The sequence below is a fragment of the Myripristis murdjan genome, chromosome 12 (genome assembly GCF_902150065.1).
Source record: "Myripristis murdjan chromosome 12, fMyrMur1.1, whole genome shotgun sequence".
In the NCBI taxonomy this organism is placed as follows: Eukaryota; Metazoa; Chordata; class Actinopteri; order Holocentriformes; family Holocentridae; genus Myripristis; species Myripristis murdjan.
Window position 1 is genome coordinate 4,057,878 of NC_043991.1, and position 25,037 is coordinate 4,082,914.

Here is a 25,037-nt window from a genome sequence, read left to right on the forward strand (position 1 = left end):
AAAGTAATATAGTGAATTCACGCAGGTGACAGAGGGTTAATAATACAAATGAAAAAAATAATAATAAAATTAAAAAAAATAAATAAAAAAAAACGACGACTGGTGGGATCTCTGTGTGTGTGTGTGTGTGTGTGTGTGTGTGTGTGTGGCTCTACAATTAAACAAACAACAGCAGCAAACGACATTAGCATACCAGCTCAAGCAATGCTAGTGACTCTGTATAACTTAACCCACAGGCTAAGCTGCTAATTAGCAAGTCACTGCTAATATAAACGGTGTAGCTAACACATTAGCCTATGCCTACTGTCCTGACATGTTCACAGTAACAGCACACACACATTAACACACACACACACACCTGTGTTTACACCACGGCAGGAACAGACACTGATGTATTGTTTATTTTGCAGGTGTTAGCATGAGGCTAGCGGACTTTATGCTAACGGCTGGGACCCGAATGTATTTACACCGCCGAAAAATAAAAACACACACACACACACACACTTTTTACTCACATGTTTCTGAACACACACACACACTGATGACATGAGGATTCAGACACACGGTGCACTTCCTCTCTCGTCCGCTTTCCACAGCAAACTGCAGCTAACCTTCTTCTTCTTCTTCTCTTAAATATTGGCGTGTTGCAACCAACTTGAATAGGTGCATATCGCCACCTACTGTACTATATTGTGTGTCATCATGGTGATGTACTTCCGGTTACAATCTAACTTATATTAAACAGAAAAAAAAAAAAAAAAAAAAAAACTCCACTACAAATTTATGCTCATATTCTTTTCCCCAGTCCTGTTACTTTCAGGAAGTTCAATAGGGCCTCATAACATTCTCTCACCCTCCCCCCCTTCCTAAAATCCCTTTTAGGCTCCATGGAAGCTGTAGTTCATATATTTGTTTTTTAAATTCCTTTCTCTCTCTTTCATACTTAGTACATTTCATAATAATATGTTCTACATTTTCACTCACCTTACATACATCGCATTTATCTGTCTGACATTTACCCATTAAATTAAGGGTTGATTTCAATCCTGTGTGTCCTAATCTTAATCTTGAAATAATTACCTCCTCTCTTCTGTATTTCCCTTTGAAGCCTGTAACATTAACGGAGTTCTGGATGTAGTGGTAATGTCTGCCTTTAGAGTCTGTATCCCACTTCTTCTGTCATGAAATTCTTATCGTTTCTCTTATTAATGTTTTGGCTTCACCTTTTCCAAACGGGATTTGTAAAATACTGCTGTTATTTAATTTCAGTGCTCTTTTAGCTGTTTCGTCTGCTCTTTCATTACCCTCAACTCCAGAATGGGCTGGTACCCAACAAAATTGTACATCAATTCCCAGTCTCTGTATCCTCATCAATATCATTAGTATTTCTTTTTTCAAATCCTCTCTATTCATTACTTTTGCATTCAGACTTGTAATAGCCGCTGCTGAATCTGAGCAAACAACTACTCGCTCTGGTCTCACCTCTTCTATCCACTGTAATCCTAGGATAATGGCAGTTAGTTCTGCTGTAAACACAGACAACTTATTATTGAGTCTTTTGCAGATTATTATCTCAAATTCTGGTATATACACTGCAGCTCCTACGTGTTCATTCTCAGGCTCTTTAGATCCATCTGTATATATTGGTATATAATTATAGAAATTATTTTGCAGATATTCTTTTACCAACTGACCTATATTTTCCATGCCCTTTTCCAGCCATTTATGCTTTTGGTCTAAAAGTTTTAAATCCGTAACTGGTTCTGGAAGTATCCACGGAGGAACATTACCCCAGACAACATTTGGTCCATATTCTAATCTATCTAATCCGTGCTCCTTTGCCTTTTCATTAATCTGCCAACCGAATCCCTTACCTTTATGATATTTTGAATACTCCCAACATTCATCTAAAACAGTTGTTGCAGGTTGTTCCTCTGCAGAGCCTTTCAATTTTGCCCAGTAAGCCAGTGATAGCTTTATTCTCCTGAGATACAGTGGCCATTCATTGGCTTCAACCAGTAAGGCATTCGTGGGCGTTGTTTTCATTGCACCTATACTCAGTCTTAATGCTCTGTACTGAATTCTGTCAAATTTTTCCAGATTGCTTTTTGCAGCCGCACCGTAAACCATGCATCCATAATCTATACTTGATCGAATTAAACCTCTATAAATATCTAACAGTGATTGTTTGTCTGCTCCCCACTCATATCCAGAGACTGATCTCATGAGATTTAACACTTTTTTACATTTTGTCTCAATCTGTTTAATATGATTCCTCCATGAGTATTTCTCATCAAACCACAATCCCAAATATTTAAATTCTCTTACCCTTTCTAAGTTTTGCTGATATAATGTCAGATGAATTTTATCCATCTTTCTTTTCTTGGTGAAAATCATATAGCATGATTTTGATATAGACAATTTAAATCCCCAGTCATACGTCCATCTTTCTACTTTTTGTATAGCCTCTTGCATACATTTATTCATATGAGTGATATTTTTTCCCCTTTTCCATATAGCCCCATCATCTGCATATAGCATTGATCCTATTTCACCACCAATATTCATAAAAATATCATTTATCATTATATTGAATAAAATAGGACTAATAACACTACCTTGGGGTATACCATTAACAATATCATAGGTTTCCGAAATAGCATCCCCTACTTTCACACAAAAGGTCCGATTCGATAGGAAGTCTAATACCCAGTTATACATTCTCCCTCCTATACCCATCTTATCCATTTTAATCATTAGTCCTTCTCTCCACATTGAGTCATATGCTTTCTCAATATCAAAGTAAACAATAACCATGGTCTCCTTCATAGTAAGAGCCTTTTCTACCTCATTGCTAACCTTAACAAGGGCATCTGTTGTAGATCTGCCTATTCGAAAACCACTCTGACATGTGCTTATCAAGCCTCTTTGCTCTAAATAATATGTTAATCTCTGAACAATAACCTTCTCCATCCATTTACTAAGGTGGGATGTTAGTGCTATAGGTCTGTAATTTCCTGCATTATCTTGATCCTTACCAGGTTTAGCAAATGGAAGTACCAAAGCTTTCCTCCAGCTGCTAGGCATTCTACCTTGCCTCCATATTTTATTAAACAAGTTCAGTATTATTTCCAATACTTCCTTGGGAAGTTGTCTAAACATGGCATAGCATAATCTATCTTGACCTGGTGCTGTGTATCCACTTCCCTCCAAAGCCTTCTTTACTTCATTGAGGGTTATCTCTAAATCTAGTGGTGATTCTTTACTTTGCTTCTTTGTTACTCTCTCATTATTTTTTAAGATTTCCTCTTTGCGTTTCTTATGATTTTCATCTAGATGGTTTCCACTATGTACTTTTGCAAATGATTTACCCAGTAAGTCAGCTTTTTGTTTGTTTGTAATTGCCAAGTATTCTCCATCTACCAATACTGGGATTTTAGCCGCTTTCCTTTTCCCACTCATCTTTTTAACCATTGACCATACTTCTTTAAGTTTTGTTTCTCTACCTATGGAAGAGCAGAACAATCTCCAAGCATTCTTTTTGGATAACTTAACTGTTTTGCGTGCCATAGCTCTCTTTCTTTGGTAGTCAATCAGATTTTCTTCGCTAAAATTCCTTCTTAATACTCTGAATGCTGAATTTCTTTCTTTAATAGCTTTACTGCATTTTTCATTCCACCATGGTACTATTTTCTTTTCCCCACTAACTGTGCTTTTAGGAATGCTTGCTATTGCAGCATTAATTATTAATGAAGTTACATCTGCTTCATATCTATCAATGTCTTCTTTGACTTGAAATCCCTTCGCAGATTCTTTACAGCAATTTCTGAATTTCTCCCAGTCTGCTTTAGGAAAACACCATCTTTCAATATCATATCCTTCTTGCGAATGCATATCAAAATTAATTGATACTTGTATTGGAAAATGATCACTTCCTATATTAGTATCTGTCATTACCTCCCATTTACATTGTTTACTCAAGTTTCCAGAAACTAAGGTGAGGTCTATACATGAAACTTTTCCTCTCCTGATGTCCACTCTAGTTCCTGTTCTGTCATTAATACAAACAAGTCCTCTCTCTTCCAAAAGATCTTCCACTATTTCTCCATTATTATCTGTGTGATCACTGCCCCAAAGAGTACTGTGTGCATTAAAGTCACCGCACCATATTTCTCTTCTGTTTATGTTCCCTGCAATGTCTTGAAACATTTGCAGTGTTAGACTATCACAGGGATTGTAAAAATTAACTACTATAATATTTCCTCTTGGATTACATATTTCTGTTACTATGCACTCATACTCATCTGGTACATTTATGTTTCTACACTCCATTGTGTTTTTAATAAATGTTAAACACCCACCACCTTGTTTTCCTATTCTATCCTTCCTAAATGAACAATATCCTGGAAGGACAAAATCTAGGTGAGGTCTCAACCATGTCTCTTGTATGCACAGCACATCTGGGGTTGTTCTCAATTCAGTAAATACCTTTTTGAATTCCTGTCCATTGGCAATCAAACTTCTGGCATTCCATTGTAATATATGGATCACCATTAGGATACTAAGTACCTTGAGACAGTCCATCATAATTGCTAGGGATTAGCATTTCATGTATAAGCTCTGCTGATATTTCTTTAATTCCTAGTATTTCAACTGCTGCCTCCACAACTGTTTTGATTCGATCACTTTTCCTTGTCTGTTGCAATGCAACATTCACTGTCTTGCATATAAAGGCAACAAATCTGACTTTATCAACTATCAGTGTGTCATTATTGATTTTCTCCAGGTTTGGATTCGATGTCTGGACTGGGAACCTCTGCGCATGATTGATATTCTCCATTGTATCTTTTCTCATATGCACAGTACTGGGTCTGATTGTTTCACTTTCCTTTACTTTTTTAAGTGCATCAGCATAAGACACTTGATTTGTTACTTTGTATTTCTGTACTTCTCTGGCCTGTATTTGTACAGGGCATCCCCCATAGGCAGCGCTATGCTCTCCACCACAATTACAGCATTTGATTTTTGCATTCTGATCACACTTTCCATACTCGTGCTCTCCGCCACATCTTGCACATCTTATTTTTCCTTTGCACTGCCCTGCAGTGTGCCCCATTCTCTGACACTTATAACAGCGAAGTGGCTTTGGGATAAACTTTCTGACATCATAACATAAATATCCAATTCTTACTTTCTCTGGCATGTCTTTTTCAAATTCTAATACCACTGACAGGCTATCTGTTTTTGTTCCTTTCCTTCTTGTTTGCAGTCTGGTAGCTTTTACTACTTTCCCTCCTTTTATCTCTTGGACTATCTCATCCATAGATATTTCCAGTGGCACTTCATTTATTACTCCTCTCAGTTTTGCTGCTTTCCCTGGTATGTGGACACTGACTTTTTCTCCGTTTAATGCATCAGTTCTGAGGAACTTATCTCTTTGCTGCTTATTTTTTGCAAAAATAAGAAGTCTCTTATTACTCAGAAATTTCGCGAACTGGATCTTCCCCATCTCTTTTTCAATACTTTTTGTCAGTTTCAATGGATGAAAGTGAGCACCATCTCTTTTAAACGTTATCATCACTTTCCATTCCGTCTGTTCAATCTCGTTCCTTGCTTCCGCCTTAGTTTTCTTGATCCTTTCCCTTTCCTCCGCTGCAGAAGCTGCGCTCGATGAGCTCCTAGCCCTGTCTTTTCTTTTCTGTCTGGCCTCCTGCCATGGCATAAAGTCATCACTATCTCCGTCCGTACTATCACCCATGATGATTGTACTCACAATACAGTTGTTGCAACCTTACGGTCACTCAAATGCACTGCGCAGTTTGACTCAACCAACAAACTACTGATCTTCTCCAAGTCGTAACAAACACACACTGTCTTCTCAAGCTCCGCCAACCAACCACCATCCGGGCACCCCTCCTCCTCCTCCTCCGGAACGAGCGTTCCTGCAGCTCACCTGACGGCCGGTACGGGCTAAAGTTTTCAGGTGGACAAATAACAAGAGCGCTGATTGGCTGATAGCTGACACGCCGCGGCGTAACAAGGGCGCTGATTGGCTAATCCCCACCTCAACTCAAGTCCTGTGTCACACTTGCACTTGCACAGTTTGCACTTTATAGCCATCTGTGCGAAATATCTGGATTAAAACGGAGCTGCCTGTATGTTGTGACCAATGATAAAAGAGAGGAGTTAACAGGCTTTTATTGTGGGAAAGAGAGGCGTTAATAGGCTTTTATTTTGGGAAGAGGAGCAGTTTCATAGATGAGCTGCTCTGTCAGGGTGTAGCGGCATGCACTGAACCCCGAGTTTATTATTTTGCACCCTCAAATGATATTTATAACGATAATAATAATAATGGTAACACTTTACAATAACAGTACAACAATTAACCTTACTTAGCGTTAGTTAATTTCAGTTAATGCCGTAATGGTTAATTAACTGTTAGTTAATGATTATTTTGGCATTTACTAATGTTAATAATATCTACAATAACCCTTAAATAACATATAAATTAATACCTTAGCATGAACAGCATTAGTTAACGGTTAGTTAGGCTAACTGTTAGCCTACTTAATGTTTATTACCTGTTACTTAAAGTTTATTACAGCATTAACTAACGTTAATTGTTGTACTGTTATTGTAAAACAGAAACAGAATTAGAAACGCATCATTGATCCCCGGGGATCAGTAAAGTAGGTTAGTTGTCAGTTCTCAAGAGAGGAATATAAATAAGCATAAGTGAAATTATGAGCAGCAGGAAAATAAATAAAACTAAAAATATTTGCATTAGAAATTTGTGATTTATGTGCATTACGTAGAAACATATAAACATGCAGCCCTTGACTAGCTGTGCTAAAGACGAGCTGTGCAGAGTAATGTGTCAGAATTCCGATTAGAGTCATTAAATATGGATGAAGAGATATTACCGTCAACACCGGTGCACCACACAGATGATGACGATGATGATTAAGGGAATTTAAGTAAGGCTTTTATTTTGAAAATGTGTCCGGAACTATTATTTTTGTTAAAATCCTGTCTGCCTTTGAGCAGAGTGGTTTCACATGCTCCTTGAATGGCACCACTCGGCTTAACTTACACATAGAAATATTTTAAATATGCATAATAAATGAAAAAAAAAAAATTATGGTTTATTTGATAGGGACTGATACAATCCACATGCACAGCTCTGCAATGCAAGTATCCCTGTGTTTGTAGAGGATGCTAACTGGCAACATCCATCTCTACAAGGCCATTTGTTAAAATAAGAGATAATAAATAATAAATACATAAATTAATAAAAAGTCTGGTCCAAGTATCTGCCATTTTGAAGTGCTTGGCATCTTTGTGGGACAGTTAAGGTATCAATTTATTTGACATTCATTTTAATTTATGACTTACACATATTTTTAGATGAGACATTAGCTGGGTAAATGGGTTGATACAGTTTTTGTGACTGTTATTACAACTGATAATGATGCCTGTATGCAGGGCCGGCTCTGGGCATAGGCGGTATAGTCGGTTGCCTAGGGCGCCATCTGCTGGAGGGGCGCCGCTAGCGGCCGCAGGGGCGTCGGCAGTGGTTGTTATCTGTGGATGCAGGTGGGAGTGAATTCTCCCATGACTCCGATGAGGACGTGAACGCAGCACCAGTGAAAGTGAAAGTTTGGTTGAATGTTTGGACGAGCCGCGACCAGGAGGCTCATCGTCATCATTAATGTTGGACTTGTGTCTCACTGTCCTGATCTAGAAGAGCTGCACACGTTCGGACGTCAGGAGAGGATTTCTGTTTCATCTTTGACTTCAAGTCCAAGAAGAAAGAATGGAACAAAGAAAGAAACAAAGAAAAAAAGGAAGAAAGAAAGAAACTTCCACTTCTGCTGTGAGTCGCTACTTTTGTCTGACGCCATTTTCGAGCTGCATTTTTCACTGTTGAGTTCATCTGTTAGAAATAAATTAAAAAAGTAAAGCAGTGATCATTTTCTTTGTGGTGATGAAAAAAAAATCTCATCAGGCGGTAAAAACAAATGTTAGCCAGTTCTATACGTCAGACAGCACGTTTTTAAAGCCGTTTAATTCCGTTTATTCCACAGGAAATACAGACTGATCTGTATGTATGAAACCCGCCACTGGAAAATGGACAAATGAATAAATTAATTTATAAAAAAATAAAAAATAAAATAAAAAATGCAAATCTATTAATAGTTTGCAAACTGAGTAGGACCCCCTGTGTTCCCCGGGCCCTGAACAGGCCTGTGTTTTTTTTTTCTTTTTTCAGCCTGAACAGAAAGCAAAGTGTTTCCTGTTTGTCAGGGTGAGAACAGGCCTCTGGTCCCTCAACACAGAAAAGAGAATAAGGGCCAAACCTGTGGCGCCTTAACAGGAAAGCATCATCTGCTTTGAAGATTAGATGGAAAGGAGTTTGTGTTTTTCTGCTGAGGCTCTGTTCTCTGAGAACAACAACAAGAAAAAGACATGAAGGGAACACGGTGCGCCACCAAAACTACTGAAAGAAAGATTTGCAGGTTTCATGACGTCACCAGGATTTGCTGGTGAGCGCAGCGTCTGGAACGCAGCCTCTGGATTGGAACAGAAACAGGGAAACATGTCCATGAGCTTTGCTGCATTCACACTCTTTCATTTGTGCTTTCCTAAAGTGAATTTGTGCTTCAGAAATTATTTGTGAATCTGCATTTATTTGTGCAGATCATCAGCGGCTCCCGGCTCCTTTACAAAGACCAAACACTGCATGCATGAAACTGGTCGCCATGACAAATTCAAATTAAAATGTCAAATTTCACTGTGAGGTTCGGGTCTCACTGTGTGTTTCAGTGTGTTTAGTATTAACTCTCTGTCACCTGCTTGAATTCACTATATTACTTTCTGAGACATGGGAGAAAAATAATAATGAAAAAAAAACAAAAAAAAACAGCAAATAATTAGCTAGACTTTAATAACAAAAAATTACATGAGATCCATATAAAGAATGACCAAAAAATAATAATAATAAAATAAAAATACATACATTTGCAAAGTAACAGTATTTGAAATGAAGAAACAACAAAACCTTATTATGAATTTATTTTTAATTTAAAATAACAACAAAATAACTGACATTTCCACAAAAATATGTTGAAACACACATTATTTATGTGCAGCTGCTCTGACTCCATTTAATACAGTTAATGTCTGTTGTCCAATAGGAAACTAGAACATTAACCCATATATCACCCCTTTGGTGTGTGTGTGTGTGTGTGTGTGTGTGTGTGTGTGTGTGTGTGTGTGTGTGTGTGTGTGTGCACCTCTTAGACTGACTTAAAGCAGAAGATGAGTGACTGTGTGGAGGAAGAGGAGGGCAGAGCAGAGTCTGCAGTGTCCAGCTGTCTGTCCATGAAGAGTGACTGGTCTAAAGAACGACCTCCAGCCTTCAGTGCTGAACCTGGACCTTCAGACACAAAGTAAGACAGCTGTTAGAGTGCAGTGTGTGTTCACTGTTTTCTTGTGAAATCTGTTTGTTGCTCATGGAGAAAGTAGACGTGACCCCAAAACTGATGCTTCAGGTCATGAGCCACATCCGCTCTTTTAGCTGGACCCCACCTCACAAAAAAAGGATGCGACCAAATCATGAGCTGCTGTGAGCGACTGGGAAAGCTGGGAGCACCAGTGCTGCCAGTGGAAAAGTTAGTCTGGAGCCCTGATTTACAAGAACTAATAACATGTTTCAAACATTTGTGTTTCCAGAGGTTCCTGCCACAGAGCAGAGTCTGCAGTGTCCAGCTGTCTGTCCATGAAGAGTGACTGGTCTAAACATCATCCTCTAAACTTCAGTGCTGAACCTAGACCTTCAGACACAAAGTAAGACAGCTGTCAGACTGTGAGCCTGATGGAATATGATGACATGAGATTATAGAGCAGAGCAAGTAGTGAGGATATTAAGAAAAGAGACTGCAGAGAGAGAAATGACTGCTCCCTGCTCTGCAATCCAGCTGTTCAACCAAAACACATCTGGGTCTGTGCTGTTTTCCACAAACTATGATGCTGTTTGATGTTTTGCACCAAAACACCTGAGAACATTTTCACCTGTACCTGCACTCACAAGTTCTTCACACACTTGAGTCTGAAGTTGAGATTCATATTGACTAACAGATAAATCTGATCCTGTGCTGCTCAGACTGATGTGCATGTGATGCACTATGGCTCACGTCACACACACACACACACACACACATATACACACAAAAACACACAGAGCATGGAAGTGCTTCACCGTGAGCAGTGGTGGAGCCCATGACTTGAGTTAAAGTGTAGATCCTCCTGGTGAAATATTACTGCACTGCCAGTGGAAGTTGCTCAGTCAAATGTTTTACTTGAGTTAAAGTAATCTCTTTTAAAAATACTTAATTATTCAAAAGTACATTTTCATTTCAATTTTAGCTTTTTTTTCACCTCTGACCTCCAGATGTGTGAATGAAAATGGGTTCTCTGGGCGGCCACGGCTCTCCCCTATGCAGACACGCCCACCTTCTGCTAATCCCATGCAGTTTGGGCCCCAAAGCCTGCAGTCCACATGTGTTCTTGTGGCCTGCTGTAAAATGGTGTGTGTGTGCAGACTGGGGCCTAAACAGTCTTGGAGCTGCATCAGTTGGCTTTGACTGGAAAGCTGAGACTCTTGTGGATTCAATGAGCCACATTTGATTCCTGTGTGATGATGTTGGCCCCCATAGCAGCCATTTCACTGCAGGCAGAGACTTTTGTCAAACTGGACGTCGCTGTAGAAAATGACCTCTAGTGACCTCTAGGAGAATCACAGCCTCATCAAACTTTACAGACACAAACTAGAGAGCGAGGCCGTTCAGAGGAGCTCTGCTTCTCCAGCTGGACTGACAGTGAGGGCCAGTTTCTGAGACATTTCCACAACGAGGATAAGAGGAGACTTCAGAATCGCAATATGTATCGATCGGCTCCCAGGTGTCATGATAGTATCGATCAGGAGATAAGCATATTGTCCCAGCCTGAGTGTTGTAATACCTGACTTCTGGTCCTGGAAGCAGACAGGAGCACTGGAACCCAGTTAAGTCCAATGAAAAAAACAGTTTATTTTCACAGTAGCTAAAAGTTCAGTTTGATAAAAAGTTGGGGGTGCATAAAAAAAGAGTCTTTAGTCCATTTGCTCCAGGCAGGGGATGGAGGAAGAAGGAAGAAGCGGCGGGCCGCTGGGGTGGCAAACCTCAGGTGGCATGGCTACGGCCCGGGTCGGTGCTCTCTCCAGAGGCAGCGAGCCGTCCGACTGTGCGCTGGGTCCGCAGCGGTTGAGCCTCGGGCAGGAGGAAAGGAGAGGGAAGAAGCACAGATAAAGCTGCACCGGCTCAAAGCAGGAGGCACATTAAACAAGTCCAGAGGTTTAGTTACTCGCCTCTATCAGTCGTGGGAATTCGTTCCATTCCACAACCCCGTTGTAGCTCCCTCTGCCCGCGTCCGTAGTCCTCCCTGGGCCAGCCTGCCTCGCACCTGTGTCCCGACTGCCTTTAATTGTCCGTCCTGCAATCACGGCTTGATTGGGTGAGTGGTAGCGGGTGCGCTGCTGTCAAATAGGGGAGATCCTCCACACACATACACACACAAGGGAGACTTATAATAAAGAAAACACTCAACTTACTGCAAATAAAGAGAAAAATACAAAGCAAACTGAAAACAAAGACTCTCCTGGTCACTCTGTGACACCCACTTGGATGTGGAGGGGATTCAGACATTTGTTATGAGGTCTTCTCTGGAGTCGTACCAATGGTGACTAATCTCAGGGTTAAGTCAAAGGGGTGTCGTCCTCTTTTGCTTGTTGAAAGCTTGTTGCAGTGAGTTTCCTCCTCACTCTGTATTGTGGAGATTTTTTGTTTTTGTTATTGGTCAACTTTTCTTTTACGGATTGACAATAAAAAATCCAAAAAACATGAGCTGTCAAGCTCTTGGATTGCTGTATTTGTCATAATCTGCTGCAAAAACTCAACGTGGATGTCATGCTGCTTACATGGACATTTCTTCTTGTAAATACTATCTTAATTGCTATTAATATTAGAATATTGCAATCCATGTAAATGTAGTCACAGAAAGTGACTTAAGAGACCACACTGTAATAAATTACCAGCATTTCACAATAATTAACAGTATTATTTTACAGTAACTTGATGTAATTAAGTTCCCCTGTAATATCCCAATGAATACCTGTAAAAACTACAGTATGGATATTACAGCATTTAACTGTTATTTTACAGTAAAATCCTGCAATCAAAACACCCATTATATCACAACAAGGTCTGTAATATCACAGCAACACAGTAAAAAAAAAATGCAAGGATTTCACAGCATTCAGCAGTATTATTACAGTGAAATTTTGTATTCAAATATTCCCTGGTAAGTCACATGACATAACCACACTGAACCTGAAGAGGCCATTTCCCTCTTCTCTTCTGGGCTGAATGGAGAAGGTGAGCTGCAGAACGTCTGTTTGAATACACCCATGGTATTTTAAATTATATTAGGTCTATTAGCTAACTAGCTAACGTTAGTTAGCTGTAGCATTTGCCCGTGTGGTCTGATATAGGCTAGCTAACCCTAGCATTTGCTATTTACTACAGTCGACCTTATTATTTAAATTTGAATATCTAAATACTGTACATTATGCTTTTACTGAACTGTTGAGTGTGCATATGATAAGATTATGAAGGATGATGCCTCAACTTGATAAATGCTGCCTGCAATACATAAGTCTATTTAAAACTGAAACTATCTTCCTGAAAGAGGCTCAAAGACCAGGAAGCGGACAACAATGAACCCTCATGTGAGCACCTTTTGAGGAAACTAACTGACTTTGAGTGGGCATCACAGTTGTTGGTTTTTTTTTGTTTTGTTTTTTTTTTGCTGCAGCAGTTGTCAGGCTCAGTTTTGAGTAGTTCTTTTTGTACTTTTTTTAAAGACAACTTTGCACTACAAGATTTTTGTACAGCGGTGTTGCGTGTGGATTATAGAATGTTTGAGACTGAGAGGAGCGCCTGACCCCTTCACCACATCCCTTCATCGCTCTCTCCCTTCCTCTCTTACCTTGCCATGTAGGCCTCATTCCCATCCTCTTACTGTTATTGGGACACAGCTGGGGAGTGGCAAGTTTCTGCAGTTTCTCTGCATTTTAAGATGCTTTGAAAAGTTTGACTAGGACTAGGAAGTTGAATTTCTTGAATTCTTGAATTTCTTGGCATTTATGTTGAATAACCCTTTATTTGTAAATAAATATGCCATTGGGCTAACATTGACTTTACCTCAGAGTTGTGCGTTGGTGTCTTAATTGTACAATGATTGTAAATTCACAGTAAATGGAAACATAATCTGCATTACTTTCACAGTAAATTACTGGCCAATTTTTGCATGATTTCCACAGTATACATAGTAAATTCACAGTAAATTACTGTCAACTTGTGCATTACTTTCACAGTACACACTGTAAAAGTACAGGGCCTTGTTGTAATGATGTAGAAGGTTGTAATTCCCCAGTAATGTACTGTAATATCACAGTAACTGCTTTGTCACTGAAGCTGTGAAGTTACAGTACACAGTTGTGCTTTTACAACAATGCATTGTAATATCACAGATGTGAAATTACAGTAAATTGCTGTGAGTACATTTCACAGTATATTGCTGTAATCCTTACTGTGAAAGTCAACTTATCCAATAATTTATTGTGAATTCACAGCGAAAAATTTTGCAGTGCACTTATTACATTTAAAAAAAAAAAAAAAAAAAGATTTCACTTAAAACGTAATGTTGTCTGAACATAAACAAACTGCTTTCATCTCCGCAGGGACAGGAAGAGGAGTCGAGGTGATGTGAAGGAGCAGCTGTCCTGCTGTGCTTTGTGTCAGGAGCTCCTGAGGGATCCAGTCTCCACCAGCTGTGGACACTGGTTCTGCAGACGGTGCATCACCTCATACTGGGACCAGTCTGATCCATCAGGAGATCCTGCCTGTCCCCAGTGTGGAGAAAGATCCAGAACAAGACCTGGACTGCAGACACCCAGTCAAACCAGCCCAGTGGACGGCGGTCTGCAGGAGGTTTTAGACAAGCATAAGATCGGTCTGAGGAGGAGATGTGAATTTGTGACAGAAGGAACTTTTGCAGCAGGAACTGGAACCCCCCTCAACAGGATCTACACTGAGCTCTACATAACACAGGGACGGAGGGAAGGGGTTAATACCCAACATGAGGTGTGGCAGCTGGAGACAACATCCAAGATGGAGACCCTCAGTGACACTCCAATCAAGTGCCAGGACATCTTTAAACCCTTACCTGACCAAGACACACACATCAGAGTAGTTGTGACGCAGGGCGTTGCTGGCATTGGAAAAACCTTCTCAGTGCAGAAGTTCACTCTGGACTGGGCAGAGGGCTTGGAAAACCAACATGTCAGTCTTGTGGTTCTGCTTTCGTTCCGGGAGCTGAACTTGATCAAAGATGAGCGCTACAGTCTTCTCCAGCTGCTCCGTGTTTTCCATCCAACATTACAGACGGTCACAGCAGAGAAGCTCGCCGTCTGTAAAGTCGTGTTCATCTTTGACGGCCTGGATGAAAGCAGGTTTTTATTGGATTTCCAGAACAATGAGGTCGTGTCTGATGTCACACAGACATCATCAGTAGACGTGCTGTTGACAAACCTCATCAAGGGGAATCTGCTTCCCTCGGCTCTCCTCTGGATAACTTCCAGACCAGCGGCGGCCAATCAGATCCCTCCTACATGTGTCGACAGGGTAACAGAAGTGCGAGGGTTCACTGACCCCCAGAAGGAGGAGTACTTCAGGAGAAGATCCAGTGATGAGGAGCTGTGCAGCAGAATCATCTCACACATCAAGGTGTCCAGGAGCCTCCACATCATGTGCCACATCCCAGTCTTCTGCTGGATCACTGCTACAGTTCTGGAGCACATGTTGACTACAGACCAGAGAGGAGAGCTGCCCAAGAGCCTGACTGACATGTACTCACACTTCGTGCTGGTTCAAACACAGAGGAAGAAGCACAAGTACAATGAGAGACATGACAGGAGCCAGCAGGAGCTGATGGAGACTGACAAGGAAGTTCTTCTGAAGCTGGGCAGGCTGGCATTTGAACATCTGGAGAAAGGCAACCTGATGTTCTACCAAGAAGACCTGGAGGAGTGTGGTCTTGATGTCAGAGAGGCCTCGGTGTACTCAGGAGTGTGCACAGAGATCTTCAAAACCGAGTGTGTGCTCTTCCAGAGAAAAGTCTACTGCTTTGTTCATCTGAGCATTCAGGAGTTTCTCGCTGCAGTCTACATCTTCCACTGCTACACCAACAGGAACACAGAGGTACTGGCCAGAGTCATGAGTAATGACCATGATCTGTTTGCTTACTATGAGCTATCGTTGGATGACTTCCTGTGGACAGTCATGTCTGTAGCCCTGAAGAGCAAAAATGGTCACCTGGACCTCTTTGTCCGTTTCCTTCATGGCCTCTCACTGGAGTCCAACCAGAAGCTCTTAGGAGGCCTGCTGGGGTCCGACCAGAGGCTCTTAGGAGGCCTGCTGGGTCAGACAGAGAGCAGACCAGAAGACATCCAGAGAGCCATCAACAACCTGAAGGGGATGAACAACAACGATGTCTCACCTGACAGAAACATCAACATCTTCCACTGTTTGATGGAGATGAACGACCTCTCAGTACATCAGGACATCCAAGAGTTCCTGAAGTCAGAGAACAGATCAGAGAAGGAACTCTCTGCGATCCAGTGCTCAGCTCTGGCCTACATGCTGCAGATGTCAGAGGAGGTTCTGGATGTTTTTGACCTGAATGTGTACAACACATCATTGGAGGGACAACAGAGACTGATCCCAGCTGTGAGGAACTGCAGGAAGGCTCGGTTAGTCCTGATGTGAAATCAACATTATACAAACAGTGTAGAGCTGCTTCCATACCTGACACCATCAGAAATACATTAAAGATATGTAGTTCTCTATATATTCAGATAAAGGATCGATTATGTCAGAAAAAATATGCTTCAGGCAGTCGAGGGTAAAAGGAGGCAACATGATGGTGATGCATATAGCAGCTCACCCCTGCAATACTTCAAAATCAGAAGCAAGTTTTTGCTGTGTAATTGAACTTGAACATCAGGTTTCTACTGCTTGGTTTCTTCTGTATCTGAAGGAAACTGAATCAGGTCAACTGGACTTAGTTATATGTCTAGAAGACGTTTTGCCCCTTACCCAAGTGGCTTCATCAGTTCACGCTGTTCACTAGACCAGACTGGTAGTCTGACTACCAGTCTGGTCTAGTGAACAATTATGTTACTGTTCAAGCAACAATGGAAAAATAAACATGACTTGTAACAAATAATCTGGAATGAACTACTCACTCAGACGTACTCAGGAACAAAGAACAAAGAGATCCTCACCTGAAGAGCAGAGAGTGAAGGAGCTCAGGAGACTTAATACACCTGTGTGAGCTCCTGTCTTCAATTAACACACCTGTGACTGATAAACAACCGCCCTGATAAACAGTCATTAGTAATATGGATCTGATGAGCGAGCAGGCTGAGGCCAATAACAGAGCAGCGAGGAGCGTCTAATAAGTTGAGAAAATTGCATCCCCTTACTGTAATTGTTACAATAATGGTCTGTCCTGCCTTTTTGAATATTTTGAAAAATCTCTGACTGGAAATTATAGCTACATATTTTATTCTTTATTCAGACTGGGTGGCTGCAGGTTGTCAGAGAGCAGCTGTGCTTCTCTGGCCTTGGCTCTGAAGTCCAACCCCCATCTGACAGAGCTGGACCTGAGTAAGAACAAGCTGCAGGATTCAGGAGTGAAGCTGCTGTCTGCTGGACTGGAGAGTCCAAACTGCAGACTGGAGACTCTCAGGTCAGACTGCACTTTGTAATGATGTGTGAACATGTAATATTCTGTTAGTTGAACAGGAGTTTTACAGGCTTACATCTCAAATTGTTGTCAAACTGTATTAACACACAATCCTTGTGTGTTGAAATGAAAAACTGTGAACTTCAGTGATGATATTGTACATTATTTCAACATGCAGGGGTCCAAATGGCCTCCATCTGTGGGAATCTGAAAGTTATTGTGGTAATTAATGAACACAGTCGACTGTCACCATGAATACCGTGATATCCATATTGTGAGGATATTGTTAGGATGACTGGTTGGTGCTTTCATCAAAGTGTAAATTAGTGCTAAACAGTCATTAGTAATATGGATATGATGAGCGAGCAGGCTGAGGCCAATAACAGAGCAGCGAGGAGCGTCTAATAAGTTGAGAAAACTGCATCCCTTTACTGCCTAGGTCGGCAATTAGCGGCCCCCGGGTCACATGTGGCCCGCAAGCAAAAACATCTGGCCCGTGAGATTGTTTGAACTAGAGAATGAAAATAAAAACAAATAAATTATACTTTTTAAAAATCAGACTGACAGTCTCAAAAAAGCTCTTTATTGGAAACTTCATTTTTCAGCACAGAAAAATTTCAATCGATCGAAATTCTTATTTGTTATATCTGGATACGAGGGTGAATAAGCGCATCAGCGAGGTGCAGCATGGACACTTAACATGCAAAAACAAATGACGTCAGCGGACAGCGCCTGATGCTGAAATTCCAATGGTCTCTAAAACACAAGTTGTCACTCAAACAATGGACATAGGCGTCATATTATTGTGATAATTAAAACACTTCTTTCAATCAGGCAAGACATCAAACATAGGTATATACGTAGGAACAGAGATGCGAGTAGCACGAGAGTTGTCTCAGTACGTCTGTTCTGTCATTTCACGAGCGCCTATCATTTTCATCCTCCCCTATTAATTCAGTAAATTAGCCATTGTTTTGGTTGTGGCACGCCATGTAATGGCTTGTAAAAAATCTGGCCTGAGGCCAAACTTAATTGCTGACCCCTGCTTTACTGTAATGCAGCCTTTAAAAGCAGGAGAGGACAACACTGATGCCAGAAGATATTACCATATCCCAAATCCCACATATCTCATCTCATATCACAGTATCCATATGATATCAATATATTGATGGGCCCACCTCTACCGCCATCACCTGGTCAGTCTGTTGAAATGCTAATAACTTTGGCCCTGATTGGTCCAGAGACTGGGTGCTGGTGTCATGTGATGCAGAAGCTCTTGTTCTCCAGTTTTACTCTGAGAAGATGGTAGACTGAAGGCATCTGAGGACTTTTCACTGAGCCATTCATTTGTTATTTATGGACGTACCTATGGCTGTTTTCACGTCTACTGTATTTAGGACTGAATTTGAATCATTTTGGACCTTTTATCATTTCTTGCTTTCATTGTGTGTTTATTTGTGTTTTTAATGTTTTGATGTCTTGTCATTTCAGGTGTTATCTTTATCTTTTCATTTACTCTGATGGTTTTGTAAAGCACTTTGGAACCTTTCTTCAAAGGTCTAATGTAAATTTAAATTAGTGTAATGAGTATTATTAATATAATTGTTATAATAATGGACTGTCCTGCCTTTTTGAATATTTTGAAAAATCTCTGACTGATAAACATCCAAAACACTGGAAATTATAGCTACATATTTTATTCTTTATTCAGATTGATTGACTGCTGGTTGACAGAGAGCAGCTGTGCTTCTCTGGCCTCGACTCTGAAGTCCAACCCCCATCTGACAGAGCTGGACCTGAGCTGGAACCAGCTGCAGGATTCAGGAGTGGAGCTGCTGTCTGCTGGACTGGAGAGTCCAAACTGCAGACTGGAGACTCTCAGGTCAGACTGCACTTTTTAATGATGTGTGAACATGTAATATCCTGTTAGCTTAACAGGAGTTTTACAGGCTTACATCTCAAATTGTTGTCAAACTGTGTTTTCACACAATCCTTGTGTGTTGAAATGAAAAACTGTGAACTTCAGTGATGATATTGTACATTATTTCAACATGCAGGGGTCCAAATGGCCTCCGTCTGTGGGAATCTGATATTTATTGTGGTAATTCCACAGAACGTATAGAGGACACCGTCATCGAGGTCTTGGTCCAACTATGGATTCACAAAGGATTCCAATATTTTCTTTGATGAATCATCAGGGACAAAAATCCCATGTGGGCGTATCAGTGCATTCTGGTATCTTTCACAGATTAGGCATGATGGGATGGAGTTGATATGTCCAACTTTTACCATCCTGATCACATTCCCTCATGGTAACTGTTGTCTTGGAACTGTTCTGAACCTCAACTAAACCTTTAGGACCTCTTGTTTTTCATTGATTGTTATTTTGACCATCTTCACACACTTTTTCCCAGCTCACCTACTTCCCATGCAAAACTTTGTTTAAACTCTGCAGGCTCACAGACGACCACGCCAAATGAACATTTTGTATATTTCAGGATATTTTCTGTCTCTAGTCCCTCAGACTGAGCCATATGAACACAGTCGACTGTCACCATGTTTTTGACTGAATACCGTGATATCCATATTGTGAGGATATTGTTAGGATGACTGGTTGGTGCTTTCATCAAAGTGTAAATTAGTGCTGAACAGTCATTAGTAATATGGATATGATGAGCGAGCAGGCTGAGGCCAATAACAGAGCAGCGAGGAGCGTCTAATAAGTTGAGAAAACTGCATCCCTTTACTGTAATGCAGCCTTTAAAAGCAGGAGAGGACAACACTGATGCCACAAGATATTACCATATCCCAAATCCCACATATCTCATCTCATATCACAGTATCCATATTATATCAATATATTGATGGGCCCACCTCTACTGCCACCACCTGGTCAGTCTGTTGAAATGCTCATAACTTTGGCCCTGATTGGTCAAGAGACTGGGTGCTGGTGTCATGTGATGCAGAAGCTCTTGTTCTCCAGTTTTACTCTGAGAAGATGGTAGACTGAAGGCATCTGAGGACTTTTCACTGAGCCATTCATTTGGTATTTATGGACGTACCTATGGCTGTTTTCACGTCTACCGTATTTAGCACTGAATTTGAATTATTTTGGACCTTTTATCATTTCTTGCTTTCATTGTCTGCTTATTTGTGTTTTTAATATTCTGAAGTCTTTTCATTCCAGGTGTTATCTTTATCTTTTCATTTACTCTGATGGTTTTGTAAAGCACTTTGGAACTTTGCTTTAAAGGTGTAATGTAAATATAAATGAGTGTAATCAGTATTATTATTAATATAATTGTTATAATAATGGTCTGTCATGCCTTTTTGAATATTTTGAAAAATCTCTGACTGATAAATATCCAAAACACTGGAAATTATAGCTACATATTTTATTCTTTATTCAGATTGAGGGACTGCAGGTTGTCAGAGAGCAGCTGTGCTTCTCTGGCCTCGGCTCTGAAGTCCAACCCCCATCTGACAGAGCTGGACCTGAGCTGGAACCAGCTGCAGGATTCAGGAGTGGAGCTGCTGTCTGCTGGACTGGAGAGTCCAAACTGCAGACTGAAGACTCTCAGGTCAGACTGCACTTTTTAATGATGACATAAATATATGAATATTGTTTGAATCATATCGTAGCACTAAGGGCCTTATCTTACGTCAGAGTCCCTAAACCCGTTATTTGGAGATTTAGTAGGGCTGGGCAATTAATCGAAAAATAATCAAAACCGACATTTAGGGTCTCTAACCGACGTAATCCTGCCCATGACGGTTATTTCGACATAAGCGCATGAGCACGCCCACAGACACACCTTCAGGCGCAAATAAAGGAGTCGGCATAATGCATAGTGGGTAGTGTGGCCATTTGCAAAGCGTGTTCTGCTGAACTATCTAGAGAGGGCCATTTGCTCCATATCGTGCTAAAGCAAAAATGCCCCTCTTCCCAGTCCCCGGCTGGCCTGCTCTCACATTACTTAAAGCCCAAACGTGCCCAAGTGTGACTGCCCCCAGTGTGCACGTCATCACGTTGAAATAAGACAACACAAATGGTCTGATGTCATCATAAATCAGTGTAGTCCAAATACATTCATCATGTCTTCCTTTTAACTAAAATACATTTTTGTTTCTTTTAATCAGACACAGGTTAAGGGATGTTTATTTACCTTGACAGTTTGACACTTCAGAAAGCGTCCAACTGACAGCCGGAGCGGCGTGTCAGCTGGCTGCTACATCCAACCGAGTGGCCTTGCACATGAGCCCGCCCACCAGATGCCGTGGCCAGCACTGTGCCCACCCAGTCAGATCAGCCAGATCTGACAGGTGTGCGGCGCACACAGACTGCCATATATACCTTTCATCATAAATCAACTTTTGTTTACGCGGTTGCAGCAGCACCATGGACAGCGACACAGACAACAGGGTTGATTATTGATTGATTGCTTGAGCAGTCAGGTCCAGATCTCTGCTGTGATGTGAGGAAGAAAATCAAACACATCAGGGATCTTCATCTCCATTTGTCCAAAAGGGTTTTTTTAGGCAGACACTGTGGGGACCAGACTTTCAAATAACAACATATTCATTTATTTAGGAATAATTAGCCTATTATTTTTTAGTATTTTCACTTTCTTACAAAATGAATACCTGTATCAGTGTGAGCAGGCTGCTAGAAAACATGGCAAATCCATAATAATAACTAGATAGTGAAGTAGAAAAAGCTCTCAGAGCGCAAGGAACTTCAAATCTGGAATTATGGAAATGTGATGACTGACAGGAAGTTTGAATCCCCTTTAACCGGTGTTGACTCTGTTATGCAGCGCCCTGATTGGAGGAAAATGTTGAGCCCATGCTTGCATGAAGATACAGCACAAGACTCATTCCATTCCTAAAAGACAGGAAGTGGTTTGAGCTTCAGCTGTCAGGCTGCTGCTCTTCAGAGACAAGCAGCCAATCAGACGCAGCTCTGTGAGGGAGACCTGCCTCAGATCTGCTCTCCTCTTGTCTTATAGTTTATTTTTTATTCTTCATTCAGACTGAGGGACTGCAGCTTGACAGAGAGCAGCTGTGATTCTCTGGCCTCGGCTCTGAAGTCCAACCCCCATCTGACAGAGCTGGACCTGAGATGGAACCAGCTGCAGGATTCAGGAGTGAAGCTGCTGTCTGCTCTGGTGGAGAGTCCAAACTGCAGCCTGAAGACTCTCAGGTCAGTAGAGGGGTGGAGTCAGTCCTCTGAGGTCAGTAGAGGGGTGGAGTCAGTCCTCTGAGGTCAGTAGAGGGGTGGAGTCAGTCCTCTCAGGTCAGTAGAGGGGTGGAGTCAGTCCTGTCAGTAGAGGGGTGGAGTCAGTCCTAGAGGGGTGGAGTCAGTCCTAGAGGGGTGGAGTCAGTCCAGGCGGAGCAGCTTGGTTGCTTGGTTCTTGTGCTGGACACAGTCAGTGCAGGCAGCATTTCCTGGGAAATGTCCAAAGTGCTCAGTGGCCTCAGGACTGGACAGAAAGACAGAGAGAGATCAGCCAATCAGAGCAGCCACAGGTGTGTTGGGGTCATGTGACCTGCAGGTGATGATGATGATGATGATGAAGAGGATGATGGTTTTGTGTTCATCCCTACAGGCTGGAACATGTAGAAGACTGGATTCCAGCTGACAGCCTGAGAGGATGTGAGTACTGAGACACACACACACACACACACACACACACACACACACACACACACACATGAAGTACAAAAACAAACAAGGCTTTACAGAAAATGTGAGTGAGCTGAAACTATATGTGTGTGTGTGTGTGTGTGTGTGTGTGTTTCCAAAAGCAGCTAAAATCAGCTGACATGACAGAAACCTGGGCGCCCTGGTAGCTCACGTGCTGCAGAGCTCCAGCTTGTCCAGGCTGAGTCGTGGGTTTGAATCCCACCTCAGGCCCTTTGCTGCAGGGCGGCCCCTCTCTCTCCCCGGCCTTTCCTGTCTCTCTCTGCTGAGTCCAGTCAAAGCTACAACATACTAAAAACAACTTTAAAATTACAGAGAAAAATGAGTTTTCCTCTGTCGATTTACCTCATACATAATCCTGGTATTTTTGTTCCCCTTTATTAGTGAAAGAAAGGTGAACAAGTCGAGTGCAGAGAGTGACAACATTAGAAAACATGTTAGAAAAGGAGAAGACAGGACTGAACAGATGTGGAGAGAAAGAAAGAACCAGACAGGAACTCAAAGAAAACAACACAGAAAATAAGAAGAAAAAAAAATTAAGAAAGCAAATCAATTGTAGTTCACTTTTGGTGTGTGTGTGTTTGTGTGTGTGTGTGTGTGTGTGTGTGTGTGTGTGTGTGTGTAAGGGGGGTGAATGATGAGGGTAGGGGGCAGGCAAGGACAGAGAGGTAGAGAAAAAGAGAGGGAGATATAAGAGGGAAAAAACCTGAAGGAGAAAAAAAGGTCTCATTTGTTTAATTTTTGATATGTATTTGTTTTTCTCTGGTATTTTGGGTGGATATGAAATCTGCTTCACAAACTAAACAAAAAATGAGCATTAAAATCAATAAACTAAACAAACAAATCATCTTTAAAAATGAATTAAAACCAAACTCAAATTGAAAAGTGTAAAATGACATTAAAAATAAAAACTAATGAAAAATGCAAAACTATAATAACCTTATAAGAGCCCAGAGAGTGTGAGTGAATGATGCTTTCTGAGGTGTGTTGTGTGTCTTCTCCCCATCAGATGCCTGTGATCTCACACTGGATCCAAACACAGCGAACAGAAAGCTCCGTCTGTCTGAGGACAACAGGAAGGTGATGAAGGAGAGCGAGTGGCAGTCGTATCCTGATCACCCAGACAGATTTGACTATTGGCCTCAGGTTCTGTGTAGAGAAGGTCTGACTGGGCGATGTTACTGGGAGGTCCAGTGGAGTGGAGTGATTGATATAGCAGTGACTTACAGAGGAATCACAAGAAGTGGTGATGACTCTCGGCTTGGAGACAATGAACAGTCCTGGAGTCTGAGGTGCTCTGATTATGGTCCCAGTGGATCTGACAGAGTAGCAGTGTATCTGGACTGCTCTGCTGGGACTCTGTCCTTCTACAGAGTCTCTTCTGACAGACTGAGACTCCTGCACACCTTCAGCTCCACCTTCACTGAGCCGCTCCACCCTGCGTTTGGTTTGTCTTCATTTGGTTCTTCTATTGAGGTTTAGCTGCCAGTTTCTCAGAAACAAACACTGACCTGAAAGTGTTGAGAACATGTTTGGCTGATTTGTGGTTTATGGTTGATTTTTTTTTTTTTTTTTATTGTATCAGGCATCTTGGTGGATAATTGTTAATTGATTGATTGGACAGGTTTGTAAAAAATAATGAGTCATTAAAATGTTTGTATATTCAAATCTTAATGTTGTGCATAAGTGTCATTTAAACCTCCTCCTCCATTGATTATTATTATTATTATTTTTATTTTTTTTTTGTATTTCTATCAATAAACACAGATGTGAGAATGACAGCACATTGCACACTGGAGAGCTGTGACTTGAGCCGCTCCCCTTTTGTGCCCCTCCCTTCACCTGTTGATCTCCAAGTCACATTAAGATGTTTAACGGTCTATACCTGATGTTTTACTTTCAACAGATTTGTATTTCATTTTGGACAGTGCACATTAATAAACACATGACTGTAAATGTGTCTGTTGTGAAGCTCTTATTTTGTTAACCTTTTCCTGTTTGGTGTCTCACTTCCTTTATACTCACTAGATGTTTCTAGCTTTGCCACCACCTAATTGCATTGATTGAATTCACCTGTTCACTCCCTTATTTAAGACTGCACTTCCCTTCACTCCTTCTTTTCACTTTCACATGGGGCGGCAGACCTGGTGAGTTGTGTTTGTTTCCTTAGTTTAATTAGTAAGCTCAGCCTTATTGACATTTATCTTTATTTTGTGCAATGAGGTCAGTTTATGTTCAGTTTTAATCTTTTGTTTGCTTTCTTTCAGACCTGATGACCCATGTGTGTCTGTTTGCCCCCTTTTCTCATGCTGAACCTGAGAATAAATCCTTTAAATAATCTGCATCTCCTGGCAATGCTTTACATTCCTGACAGAATGTTTCTGTAATGATAGTCTCAATAAGAAAATTGAACCTCCTACATTAC

General features: G+C 41.2%; 2 protein-coding genes across 5 annotated transcripts in view; one reads left to right on the forward strand and one right to left on the reverse strand.

Annotated features, from left to right (window-relative positions):
• Nucleotides 1-25,037, reverse strand: part of LOC115369326 (tripartite motif-containing protein 16-like) — a 32,143-nt gene that overhangs the window by 3,701 nt on the left and 3,405 nt on the right. Inside the window, exons 1-2 of one of the 4 annotated variants that reach the window (XM_030065910.1) lie at nt 5,954-5,980; nt 516-611 (exon numbers count right to left, since the gene is read on the reverse strand). The exons of 1 other annotated variant lie outside the window; for it this stretch is intronic. The gene's annotated coding sequence lies outside the window, so the exon portion shown is untranslated. Of the gene's footprint in view, nt 1-358; nt 619-5,953; nt 5,981-25,037 lie in introns of those variants that run through there. 2 more of the 4 variants (XM_030065911.1, XM_030065909.1) reach the window with 2 other exon arrangements.
• LOC115369328 (protein NLRC3-like) lies at nt 14,181-20,827 on the forward strand (the record flags this gene model as incomplete). Its single annotated transcript, XM_030065913.1, has 3 exons — nt 14,181-15,910; nt 16,741-16,911; nt 20,319-20,827. Coding segments are annotated over 3 exons (2,091 nt in total), but the record flags the coding sequence as incomplete, so codon positions are not given.